This window comes from Athene cunicularia (genome assembly GCF_003259725.1).
Source record: "Athene cunicularia isolate RWA chromosome 13 unlocalized genomic scaffold, athCun1 chr13_part1, whole genome shotgun sequence".
NCBI classification, from domain to species: Eukaryota; Metazoa; Chordata; class Aves; order Strigiformes; family Strigidae; genus Athene; species Athene cunicularia.
This window is the reverse complement of record NW_020799117.1, coordinates 20030214-20043828: the sequence shown is the minus strand read 5'-3', so window position 1 is coordinate 20043828 and position 13615 is coordinate 20030214. Positions and strand designations below refer to the sequence as shown.

General features: G+C 48.7%; 1 protein-coding gene across 3 annotated transcripts in view; it reads left to right on the top strand.

The window, feature by feature from the left end:
- The window catches only part of PCDHGC3 (protocadherin gamma subfamily C, 3), a 38311-nt gene that overhangs the window by 11653 nt on the left and 13043 nt on the right, over positions 1–13615 (top strand). For all 3 annotated transcript variants that reach the window (XM_026858000.1, XM_026857999.1, XM_026858001.1), the window contains exon 2: positions 4356–4414. In XM_026858000.1, coding sequence (XP_026713801.1) covers positions 4356–4414 — 59 coding nt within the window. The remainder of the gene's footprint in view (positions 1–4355; positions 4415–13615) is intronic.

Genomic DNA, 13615 nt, shown 5'->3' with positions numbered 1-13615 from the left:
GCCATGGCAGCTCCCGCTGCTGCTCGCAGCCCTCTCCTGCTTGCCGGCTCCCAGCAGCTCCCAGCTCCTCTACTCCGTGCCCGAGGACCGAGAGCCGGGCTCCTCAGTGGGCGACCTGGCCAAGGACCTAGGGCTGGAGGTGCGGAGCCTGGCCGCCCGCAACCTGCGCCTGGTGAGCGAGGGTGGGCAACGGCACTTCCAGGTGGACCTGGCGGCGGGCGTGCTGCTGCTGGCCAGCAGGCTGGACCGGGAGGTTCTGTGCGGGCAGAGCCCCACGTGCTCCCTGCACCTCCAACTCGTCATGGAGAATCCCCTCCAGCTCCACCGTGTTGAGGTGGACGTCCTCGACGTGAACGACAACGCGCCCCAGTTCCCCAAGCCGGAGGTGGTCTTGGAGATCACTGAGGTAGCCAACCCTGGGACTCGGCTACCCCTGGAGGTAGCAGAAGACCCGGATATGGGCTCCAACTCCATCTCCACCTATGAGCTCAGCCTCAGTGAGCATTTCACCCTGAGTATCAACGTGAGAGGAGATGGTGTTAAAATGCCTGAGATGGTACTTGAAAAAGCACTGGATAGAGAGAAAGTGTCTGTTCATCACCTAACCCTGACAGCCCTGGATGGAGGGAATCCGGTGAAATCTGGCACTGCCAAGGTTACCATACATGTCCTGGATGCAAATGACAACCCTCCTGTCTGTGACCCACCCGTATCCAAGGTACATTTGGAGGAGAATGTGCCAGTGGGCACTCTGGTCACCAAGCTGAATGTCACTGACTTGGATGAAGGTCCCAACGGGGACGTGGAATATTCTTTCAAAACTAGCAATAATGCGCCTGGTAAATTCACCAAGCTGTTCTCCTTAGACCCCCGGACAGGGGAAATCAGAACCAAAGCCCCTCTGGATTATGAGGAATCCAGTGCTTATGAGATTGCAGTTCGAGCCAGGGACAAGGGTTCCCCAGCCATGGAAGGACACTGTCACCTGCGAGTGGAATTAATCGATATCAATGATAACAGCCCAGAGATCACGCTGACCTCTCTCTCCAGCCCAGTGCAGGAGGATGCAACCTCAGGAACTGTGATTGCCCTCATTGGTGTGAAGGACAGCGATTCTGGTGACAACGGGCAGGTCCGTCTGCAGATAGCAAAAGAGCTCCCATTTAAATTGGTGTCATCTTTTAAAGAGCACTTTTCGCTGGTCACAAATGGTCCCCTTGATAGGGAGAAGGCCAGTGGATACAACATCACGGTGAGGGCTGTGGATTCAGGATCCCCACAGAGGGCCACACAAAAAACCTTTTACCTCCGAATTGCTGACGTGAATGATAATGCACCGAATTTCTCCAGCCCTTTTGATACAGCCCATGTTCAGGAAAACTCCTTTCCTGGAACTTCTGTTTTTTCGGTGTCAGCATCTGATCCTGATGAGGGTAGCAACGCCAAGCTGTCTTACTCCATCCTGGACAATGGTATGCAGGATGTACCCATCTCAGCCTACTTCAGGATAGACCAGGACAATGGCACCATCTACACCATGAGGGCTCTGGACTATGAGCAAGACAAGGTGTTCCAGGTGCCTGTGGAAGTGAAGGATGCTGGGTCTCCTGTGCTGAGTAGCACTGCTGTGGTCCATGTGTTCGTCCTGGATGAGAACGACAATGCCCCCACCATTGTCTACCCATCCGTCCCCAAGGGCTCTGCCTTCCACCAAACCATCCCAGTCTTGGCAGAACCTGGCTATCTGGTCACCAAAATTGTAGCTGTTGATGCTGATAGTGGCCATAATGCCTGGCTGTCCTACCAGCTGCAGGAGACCGCAGAGATTTTGCCTTTCCAAGTGGAACACCGCTCTGGAGAGATAAGGGTTGCACAGGCTCTTAGGGAGTCAGAAGATCCCCACAGGCTGGTGGTTGAAGTGAGGGACAATGGGACACCATCCCTCTCGGCCTCCGTGATAATAGTCATTTCACCAGAGGAAAACAGTGTTCAGGACTTTGCCAAGTCCTTGGACCTCCCCAAATCTTCTCCCCAGGAGACCAACCTAACGCTTTACCTCATCATCTCCTTGGTGTCCATTTCCCTTGTGTCCTGCGTGATGTTTGCTGTGGTGGCTGCCCGGTGTCTCAAAGCTGGCACTGCCAGCTGGACCTTTGCGGATTGCTGCCGAGGGACTGGCCACAAGCCTGCCTCCCATTTCCGTGGGCAGATGAATCCAGATGGCTTCATCAAGTACCTGGATGTGGGAGGAGCAGGCTTGACCTCCCAGGCACAGAATTACACCTCTTGTTTCTCACCTATGTCTGACCAGAGTGATTTCCTCTTTGTAAAACCTTTCAGCCATTCTAGCACTGTGGAGACAGTGGCTGCCTACGAGCAGGTGACCAGCACCTTAACGAGTCCCTGCGACGGGGTAAGAGGGGGTTGTTTCTTACTGTCCTGTCCACTGGGCACAATGGTCCATAATATCTGGGCCAGCTGGCTGTTCTCTGTCTGTCCTTCCACCTAAGAAGGTGGCTTCAGGGCACGTGTGTCACTGTCACCTCCTGGGAGGTAGCAGGTGAAAGCTTTGGCTCAGCTTGATGGGAGTGGGGGAAGGGGCTGGGCGGCACTATAAAGTCAAAGACTGTTGTGTTTGTAGAAGTGGAGGGTTTTCCCCTGGCCCCGTTTATATTCTTTTATTTTTAAAGTGATTCTTAACATGGTCAGGAACATATTTTTTGTGTGTTTAACTTCTTGATTCTGCGTGGCATACAAACTGTGATGCGGGAGGATGTTATCTGAAAGCAAAGTTGTCAGTTTCCTTTACTCTGTTTTAGAGGTGCTTTGTAGAAATTTCTCAACTCCTAAGTGTTATTAATTACTGAGGGATCATTTTCCAGCTTGGTCATTTTAAGCGAGGGGCTGAATTCACTATTCATCACTAAATGTAGTGATATTATTTCACAAAGATCCTGGTGACCTTACATGCCCTTGGGTTTGTAGAGACCTAGGCAGTGGCGTGCTTTGAAAACTTTAGCCACTTGTATTCAGATGTCTAAATATGGATGTAGGTGACTGTATTTAGCTGTAGCTTTTATAACTTTGGGATATAAAAAGTAAAGTAATTTTGTGTCATAAATGCCTGTCCTAAATTTGAAAGTGGTAATTACAACAGGAATTCAAAATACAGATTGGGAAGGTCTTATCTAGTTCAGGATTGTGTGTCAGCGTGTGCAAAAATGTGTATCTGAAATCCGCAGGGCAAGTATTTTAACAGCTTAATTTGCATGCAGCATGGGTACCAGTGGGGCCTCTATTTTAGGGGAGTAATTTATTCTAATATATTCTTTCATAAGAATCATCAAAGCTGTGGAGAAATTAGTGAAATCACATTTACTAAATAAAAATCTAGGTCAGCTGTACCCATCTTCACTTTTCCTTAGTAATTGCATGTACAAGCAGAATAATCCTATAATATTGATGTTCTACTGTCTGGACTATGAACTGCTCATTCCTAAGGTTGTCCTTTCCAGGTAGCATGTTATCATTCTGGAGTTAATTAAGAAGATTATGATTTTCGGAAGTATGCATCTTCCAGACAGAAAACAGTTCTGCTACTTAGTGCTCTTCACAAAGGCGTGATTCAAACAGGAATACGCAAGCCTGCTTCATGTCCTTCCTTATTTACAAAATCTCTATTGTCTGATAGTAAAATAACACAGGCAGAAAGTGATATGGGGGCTTACTAATGAAGTTACAAAGTGTGCTGCTGTGTCCGAAGTTTACTGTGTCTCCTAAACAAATAATGCTTTTTTCTTTTGCTGTTGGAAGTTCATTCTTTTCTCTGTGGACAGAAAAATATTGTAATGCTCCAAGGGCGCAGCATCTAGGAAAAGTCATTCAAATACAATGTGTGAAATCAAGATCTCAGGCAGGCCTTTTTAAGGACAGAAGAAGGACAGATTAGGAAGGTCTGTTATCATTTTACCTTCTGGCATTAAAAGCATCCTTCTCAGTATCAATTAACTCTGCTACTCCCACCCTCCTCCAAGCTCATTACTTTGGTACCATTGCTTCTGCTGAATTGATGCCCTTATCAGTTTATTTCATGCTTCATTTCTTTCACAGCCTGGTTTCCTGAGCTGCTTTGGAAGATTATTCGCTGAATAGTTTTTGTCACCCTTTTTAGTATTCATGCTGGTTCAGAAATACTCAAGAAAGGGGGCAGGGAGCTTTCTTTTTGTTCTAATTGATTTGCTTTACTTGGAAAGAACACGCTGATATTCCAGACTGAAGTAACGCAGGATCAGTTCACTTTCATTTTCAAAGGCAAGAATGGAGGTATTAAAACAACTCTTCTATTTTCTCTGCAGCAAGCTCAGCCTAACACAGACTGGCGTTTCTCTCAGACCCAGAGACCTGGAACAAGTGGGTAAGTGCCTCTTTCTCCATATATGTCTGGCGAAGGTTTCTTTCATTTGCATGCCACTTTCAGGGCTGAAAAGTCCTCAACTCACAGCTCTGAGAATGGATGTTCCCTGTCATTGGGAGAACTGACCAGCCAAAGAGTCAGAAATAGGGCTGCTTCTATGTCAGCTTTGTTTGCTGGTGGTGTGACAGCTGTTGTTTGTTTTGGTGTCTACAGCTTAAGGAGGACAGTCAGGAATCAGAGGCAATTCCAGGTGAACTTATGAGATGGTTAAAGGACTGGAAAACATGCTTCACAGAGAAAGGCTTCTTTAAGGCAGATTTTGAGCATTTAGACTAGACTCAGAATCCAAAATCTTGATTATTCCCCTTGCTACTGGAAATCACTGTGTGAGTCCCTTTACCAGCCATGGATCCTTGAGCTCTGTGCTGCTGAAGTGTATTGCCTGCTCTGGCTTGAGCACCTCATGCCAAACCACTGTGTAGGACCCTGTAACAGCCAGAAGTTAAGTGAATGAGCCTGAGGTCCCCAAAGGCCCCTCTAGAAGAGTGTGTCCCAGCCATATCTAATGCAGCAGGAGCAGGTCCCTCATGCAATGCCACTGTATGTCCTTTCTCCTGTGGGCTAGTCTGGCTGAACTGGAGTTGGGACCCCCAGATCCAACTATATTTTTGGGGGAGTTTGGAATCTTTCTTGCGGTCCTTGGGAAGTACCATCACCAACACGGGGTGGTTTATCCAGGTGAGGAGCCTTCTGCATGCTTCCCACTGGAGCTGCACCACTGAGCAGATGGAGGCTAAAGAAGAAGAAGAAGAAATGAAACCTGTGAGTCAGAAGACTCACAAGAAGGATGTCTTCTAAGGTCTGGTCTTGCTCGCAAAACCATGGCTGAGTTTTTGCCAATTTTCATGTGATGTCAAAAAGATAAGAAACCCTGACAGAAGAGCAGCGACCTGCCTCCCAAGATAGTTCCTCTCTCTTGATTGTGCACTCTTTCCTCTGGCCCAACAAAGTTTGTTTTTCTTGGTCCACATGAGAAAGCACTGAGAAGAAAATGTTGAGCAGATGCCCTTCTCCTCTCACATCTTCCCTCCTGGTTCATAAGCAGGGTCAGGGATCCTTCTCAGATGGGGAACTTCCTTGAGGTTACTGTCTATGAGGAGACTGGGTCCAGGTTAATTTACATGTGAAAAAATTATATCCTTTGGGGCATACCCAAGAACTATACCCTTAGAGCAATCAGGAGTAAATTCAGATACTGTGCTTCCTTGGCTGGCTGGGTCAGGCCCTGTATCTCTGAGGAAAAGAGAGGAGCTCACACCACTGTGCTTTTGTCATTCCTGGTGACCACTCAGGCAGCTCCCTGGAGGTTTAAAGGGTACCACAGGGAGCATCAGGTTCTGGGTTTCAGTGTTGGAACTTACAGTTAAACATCTGCAGCAGCTGGTTGTGTCTGAGTCTTTCTCTGGGTCTGGCTCAGTAATTTAGCATAATAGAAAATTAGACTGCTATAACCAAGTTGTTACAGTGGTTAAACTTTGTTACTAGGCTTTTCTAGCTGACAAAGCTAAAATGGAGTGAGGGTCTGATGTAAAGTAGATAAAGCATTCCTACTAGAAACCAGCCATGGACTTTAAAACAAGGCTGTCGCTGGAACAGTTTTCTCAGAGGTCTGTTGAATTCCCCATCACTGACAACATTTTAATCAAGGAATATCTTTCTAACCATTTATGCTCTAGTTCAAATGACACTTAACAAAGCCCTGTTAATGCAGAAGTGCGCCAGAGCTGCTGTAATGGTTTGGTTATGAGAAGCGAGTAAATGAGCCCCATCAGAGCAGGCTTGATTACTGCCTGTTCTAGCATCATGCTGGAGCTCTTCAAGGCACAGAGCTGATGCAGTCCAGGCCTACTTAAGTCAGTGACAGGGACATTTTCTCAGGTCATGGGACAGTGACCTTCACTCCAGCCCCCAGCCTCTGCCTGAAGCTCCTTACAGCATGTGGGGTGGGAAGAGGGGGGGCAGGAGAAAAGGCAGCCTCAGAGACTGTTCATGGGGAGCTGGGCTAGCATGACATGTTTGGTTCTGGTGCACAAGCCGTGATGTTACCCTCGATGATCTGTGAGCTGGGTGCCCACAGTAGTCCCTGAAACAGACATCAGTGGCTCCTGTCGGTGCCTGTTGAGGGCTGTAGCATGGGCTGCCCAGGCTGGTCCCCGGGTTTGGAGAGGGACTTTGCCTAAGAACAGGCTGGTACTGAAATAAGTCAGTGGATTTTAATTCCTGTTGATTTTCCACACCTGTCTGTGTGCAGATTCCGCATTTTCAATGAAAGAGCTCTTGATGATTTTTTTTTCCTGTTTCTTTTATCTTGTTTTAAGTTAAATCAAGGGAGATGTTTTTATTCTAAACCTGTTACAATACTGAAGGATGGAAATACAAAGTTCGGCATGTTCAGTGCTCAGCTGATATCTCTCTTGTGATCAAACAGGCAAATCCTGAAGAGCAGTCCATTCCCTGTTGTGCTTTTCCCAGTGTTTTGATATCTGTTGTGTGAATTCCCCAGACACTGGTTGGTAGTACAGTTATTAAAGAGAGTGCAAGGCCAGCTGCTTGAGCCCTGTTACGCTCTCCAATGTTATCTCACTGTATATCCTGCTGTCAGGTGAAAATCTCTAGCTCTCTGAGCTGCAAAGCTTGGGGGACACAGACCACTAAAAAAAAAAAAAAAAAAAAAAAAAAAAAAAGGGATGTGCTCTTAACTGCATTTGTTTGACCCAAATTAAATACCAATAAAGACAAGAAAGCTTAGGCTAGTGGTTTGAATGGATCCCGGAGGGCAGTCCAGCACTGACCCTAAGCCAGAAAGCAGGCTTAAGCCCATGTTGTGATTTCTCTTTTACTGGGAGTTGGAGAAGGAACAATTCAGTCTTCTCTCAGCGTAGCCCTGCCCACCAAAACAAAGCCCACATGTCTCTGAGCACCTGGAAAACTCAGGATAAGCTCAATAGGGCAGGAACTGTCTCCTGATCTCATATATTGCTGCATTCAGGATGCTGTTACAACACAGCAAAGAGAATTTGATCTTTGTTCTGAAACACAGGAGAGCTGTGGCGCACATGCTCAGAAAATAAGAGCTCAGGCAATATCCTTTGAAAATGTAGTAGGGAGTCAGACTTGAGTAGACCAATTCTCCATTAATCTTGTTGGGAGAAAGAGAAGGATAGATTAATTCAAAAAAAAAAAAAAAAAAAAAAAAAAAGCAGCACCTGTGCTATCTCTGGGCAAATGTACATGAATACATGAATGATACTGAGCAGCAGATGCCATTGCCAGACAAATTAGATCAGTGGCTGGGCTGTAGTGGAGATTACAGCAATGAATTGTCCAAAGCGAAGGAGATGTACAGTCTGGCAGCATTGCAGAACATCCTTGTGGGGTCAGCAGTCCGGGGTCTCCCTGGTGGCACGTGGGGGTATGGAGGGAGAATGCAGGAACTGGGACTGGTACTTGTTGCTGTTTCACTAGTTGCCAAAGGAACAGAGATCAGGTTTGTGCCCTGTGTGTTCACGGTACTTGTCTTACCCCTGTAACTCCTTGTTTTGATCTCTGTGTGATGGTTTATTCAGGAAAACACCAGGATCAAGTCAGGATTTCCTTCCCAGAGGAGTGGGGAGGGTTCTGTGGTGCTCACAGGTGGGCATGGGAGGGTGAGACATCCCGGGCTGAGAAGTGCCAGTGTGTCCTGGGCAGCTCGTGGAGGAGTGGGGACAATCTCAGGCCATGTGGGCAGGCTAGAAGGAGATCCCAGGCAGGAGACACCCCAGAGACCATGGTGGGGGAACTCACAAGGAGATGGGAAGCCGTGTGGGAATTCCAAGTCACTCTGTGGGAAGGAGGAACAAAGCATGCAAAGAAGATACAGAGTATCATTTCACACCTCCTCTCTCCCGTTTGTTTTCTTTAATCCTAAATGTCTCGGTGCTACTGGTTTCCCACACTGTTGCAAGCCAGACTCCCCTTCCCAGGGCCAACACAGTTTGTTAAACAGCGTCACAGCCACCTGGTCTGACCCCGGCCATCATCACCCAGGCTGTGCAGAGGGAGGAAGGAGAGTGCAGCAAAAGGCTTTGCAGCAGACAGCAGAGGTGCCCATAGGAGAGCTATGAAGGAAAAGGGTTTTTCATTCTTTTTTTTCATTTTTATGCCCGAGCTCCAAGAGTTGGGCTTGCAGGGCTAATGACAGCCTGCCTGTGCATGGGAACCAGGGAGGGAAAAAAAGGTGTTCCAAGGATAGTCCTTAAAGCTCTCAGGAGTATTCTTGGCATGCAGAGTGTGCAGGTACCACCAAAGGGTGACTGCAGCTCGGGGGGCTTCTAGTGTGCGTTTGGGATGGGCAGGAGGTCCCACATAACAGCAGCACCCAGCAGCACCAAAACACGCTCCCATCAAAGGGACCCCACATGTGCGGGTCGGGGTGGGACATCTCAGAGCACACAGCAGCTGGGGCCAGAGGACAGAGGCAGAGGGACACACCGACGTTCATGGGTTTACACGGTGCGGGGGCACATACACAGCAGAAAGACTACTGGCCACTGATGCAGGCTTTAGCATGTCCTTCCTAAAAAAAAAATACTTGCTAACCCAGCAGCCACAGGCGTGTCTGCCGGTGTTGTAACCCCCGAGGAATTTACATTACAAGTTTGTGTAACATTACATAGTGGATACAGTAGCAAGTGCCACAAACCATATAGGCACAGCTGCACCAGTGGGGTTGTCTGGGTAAACACTGACAGATTGACCTTCTGTCCACATTTTGATTGAAAACGTTGTGAAAACTGACAGACTGACCTTCTGTTTTCATGGCCAAGCTGCAGCCTGAAGCAGTTCTTTCCCTCCCTTCCAGTGCTACCGCTGGGCTGCAGAGCCAGATCCCCGTGACTGTGACCCCTCTGTCCCTCTCATGCCCCACTATGGCTCTTATGGCGTCTTTTCATGGAAACAAAGGAGGCTTTAGGTTGGAAGGAACCTTCAAAGATTCTTTACAACGGGCAGGGACACCTTCCACTAGCCCAGTTGCCCAAAGCCCTGTCCAACCTGGCCTTGAACCCTTCCAGGGAGGGGGCAGCCACAGCTTCTCTGGGCAACCTGTGCCAGGGCCTCACCACGCTCGCTATAAGGGATTTCTTCCTTATGTCCAACCCAAACCCTACCCACTTTCGGTTTAAAACTGTTGCCTCTTGTGCTGTCATACCAGGCCCTGACAGAAAGTTTTTAGCTTTCTTACAAGCCCCCCTTCAATACTGAAATGCCCCAGTAAGGTCTCCCTGGAGCCTTCTCTCCTCCAGGCTGAACAACCCCATCTCCCTCAGCCTCTCCCCACAGCAGAGCTGTCCCAGCCCTCGGACCATTTTGGTGGCCTCCTCCGGACCCGCTCTCACAGGTCCATGTCTGTATTGTGCTGGGGGCCCCAGAGCTGGACGCAGTGCTTCCGGGGGGTGTCAGGGGAGCAGAGCAGAGGGGGACGATTCCCTCCTCACCCTTTGGGCACACTGCTGGTGATGCAGCCCAGGATACAGTTGGGCTATGAGTACACATTGCCAGCTCGTGTCCCACTTTTCACCCACAGGTACCCTCAGTCCTTCTCCACAGGGCTGTTCTCAATCCCTTCATCCTCCATCGTGTACTGATATTGGGGTTTCCCTGACCCATGTGCAGGATCTTACACTTGGCCTTGTTGAACCTCATGATGTTTACATGGGTCACTTCTCCAGTCTTTTAAGGTCCCTGGTGTTTTCCACCACAATATCTGCTCTTGCTGCCCTCTTGTGCACTATGCAGTGAGGGCCTCTGTATGCTCCTCTTCTCCATTCCTCACCACATCTGCAGCCTCCTGCTTTCTCTGAGCCCATCCCCAGCACCACTGTCACCCCACACAGCACCCCAGCCTGTGCCCAGCTCTGCACCAGCAGCAGAACAAGCAGCTTTTGCAATTTCCAGCTATCGATGTGGTGACAGGTGAGCTTGTGGGCCAGGCATGGCTGGTAACTGAGCCTTACCCTAGTAGGAAACACCAGTGAGGGTCTTTTTGTTGATTTGCATGCAAATGGTGGAAGAGTAGCATATCAGAAACTTCAGATCTGGTTGAAACCACTCAGCAGTTTCCAGAAGCCAGGGCTAATAGAATCAGTGGATGGGCAGCATGGGGGAAATAGGTTGAAAAAGGGAAAAGGAGACAGTTGTCAGGACAGGTGTCGCCAGGAGAACATGCAGCTAGTGGGACATGCACCACAGCTGGTGTCACCATGGTTCCTGGGGAAGGCCAGGAGCCCTGGGAGCAACTGCTGGCCCTTCTGGGCTGTGCAGGTTTCCCACCCTCAGCTTCTTGTTGACAGAGCCAAGAGGAGCAGCAGAAATTACTGCCACCCTGGGAAGTTTAGGAAATAATTTTAATCCTCAGGTTTCCATCCCAAATGCACTCAAGCGTGCAGTGGTATTTGCTTTGCCAGGTGAAGTTCCACGTTTTGCAACACCATGCAACAGTCTTTGGGCTAAAATTACCCCTTCTTCAGGCTGGTTTCTATTTATCTGCCTGTTCAGATGCTTGAGTGGTTGCTCTACTGTTCCTGCAGCGTGCAGAGTGTGGAGCTGCTCTCAACTGCCACCCCAGGGCCTCAGGAAGGTGTGAGTGGAGCCCAGCAGCCGAAAAAATCACAGCACTCTGGAAATTCCTTTGAAGTCATTGCTTTGCAGAAGCAGCCATAATCTAAGTAATACAGCACTCTCCTAAGATTGAGAGCCTTTGCAACTTTAATGTGAGCTGCAGACCCCTCAGTGAAGGAAGAGTTGTGCTAGTAAAGGGGCTCTGCTCTGAAGGAAGAGTTTTTACCCTGTCAAAACCTCTGGGGCTGCAGAGCTCAGATCACCAGCTCTGTTGGTGTTCTGGTGTAGCTTGTGTCAGATCCTGTGGAACCTGAGAGAGGAGTTGCCTTTCTGGGGAGTATTTGAGGTGGTTGTTCATGCCTGATGATGTAGCCAATGCCATCCCCCAGCCTGTTTGTGTCTTTTGCTCAGTAAACACCTTGGAGGGAACCACAGAAGCCCAGCAATGGCTGGATGGTCACATCTGTCAGATTTGGTGTTGCCCTGGTGCGTCTTGAAACATGAGAGGTTGAAAATCAGTCAGAAGCTCATGGTTTTGGGGTGCTGGAGTGTGGCCAAAGAAGAGCAATGAAGCCAGTGAAGGGTATGGAGAACAAGTTTTATGAGAAGTGGCTGAGGGAACTGGGGTTGTTTCCTCTGAGAAAAGGAGGCTGGGGGAGACCGCATCGCTCTCTACAGTTACCTGAAAGGAGGTTGCAGCAAGGAGAGTGTTGGCCTCTGTTCCTAGGTAACAAGCGCTAGGATGAGAGAAAACAGCCTCAAATTGTGCCAGGGCATGTTTAGAAGGGATATTAGGAAAAATGTCTTTACTGAAAGGGTTATCAAACACTGAAACAGGCTGCTCAGGGAAGTGGTTAAGTCACCATCTCTGGGGGTATTTAAAAGACATGTAGATGTGGTGCTTAGGGACATGGTTTAGTGGTGGACTTGGCAGTGTTAGGTTAAGGGTTAGACTCAATGATCTTAAAGGTCTTTTCCAACCTAAATGATTCTATGGTTCTATGAATGTGGTTTCCTATCAAATGCTGCAGAGAAAACACTGCTTTAAGGCATTAGGATGCTGCTCAGAGCCTGGATTTCCTCTGAGCATAGGCTACAACCCCACAATGCAATTTTGGGATGCTGGGACAGACAGGAACTGTTTTGATGCTGGAAGCGGGAGTTGTCCTTGAATAACTGCTCTCCTTTCCCTGCCTTCCTGAAGAGCTGACCCAATACTGGGATTGGAAATGGAAGGTTTTGTAGTGATGTGTCCCGGTCCCACCTCACCTCCTTTTCCACAGCCAGGAGACCACAGAGCTGCACTGCCAAGCTGTGCACAATACCCGTGAGCATCCCTGCTTGCAGGGTTCACCCTTTTGTCTATTAACAGCCCAAATCTCAGCAGATGCAGTATCTGAGCTTCTTTCTAGATCATGTAGCCTTCTTCAGCTGAATGTTTGCTTCCCTTATTGACCATCTTGGGCCAATAATCCCTTTATCTGCATTGTGATGGCCCTGAAGTCTGAGCCATCCAGATCCTGCCAGGCAGGACAAAAGCTGAACAGACTTTTATGAAGAAAGAGAAATATTATAATTATGGGACATGTTTCTCATTCTGGAAAGCCCCTAGAATATCAGGAGTTTTGTCATCACAGTGTTATGTATAGAAATGTTATTTTAGGTAATTTAGCAGGTGCTATGTGAACTGGTTTAATTTTTCTGTCTCCATCTGCTTCTTGCGCAGCTGAGCACATGCCATGGCTGGCTGCAGAGGCACAGGGATCTCACAAATAGGCACAATAACCTTTCTAAAGAATTTCTCAAAATATCCTTCCTGGCGTGTTTGGGGCATGGATGGCGGCAGGGTGGATTGGGTGAAATAATACTTGTCTCAGCTCCAGCTCATCCAGGAGGAATGAAGAACCCCTGGGAGGGGGGATTGTCCCTGGTCCCCGTTTTAGAGACATCATGGCCTTTTTTTGTTCTGCCTCTGCCTGGCAGAGCAGTATCCCAGCAGCTCTTGCTGGCTGAAAGTAAGGACTTGCTGGTGCTTTGGGAGGCTGCAGATCTTCCCCGTGCTTGCCTGCTAGCATTTTCAATCCCATCTTTGCGCAGTCATGATCTTAAAGCTGGGTCTCATCCAGATCCTCTCTAGCCCTTGTAATTGCATTACAGAAGTGACAGGGAATGTGTGGAGCTGGGGGAGCATGGGGGAAGGGCCAGCAGCATCCTCTGTTAAGAAAGGGAGAAAGGATTGTGGTAATTTTGGATCTGGTTCCTTATTTTTGGAGGCTAGGGGAGGCAGGAGGGTGGTGGGCTGTAGGCTTGGGCTGCAGGAGGCTTGTGTGGGTGACGGGACAGAGGGATGCTGACCCTGGGGCTGCATCCCCAGCCATGGGACCGTGTCCCCAGGACACCTTGAGTGTAGCAGAGACTCAGCACCAGCAGGGACAGATCTGTTCCCTCTTGCTTGTCACTTTGCCAGTCGAGAAACACGCAGGCTGAGATTTTATTTCTGCTGCTGCCTCCGGCTGGAGCTGTGTGTGGGAGGCGGAAGGG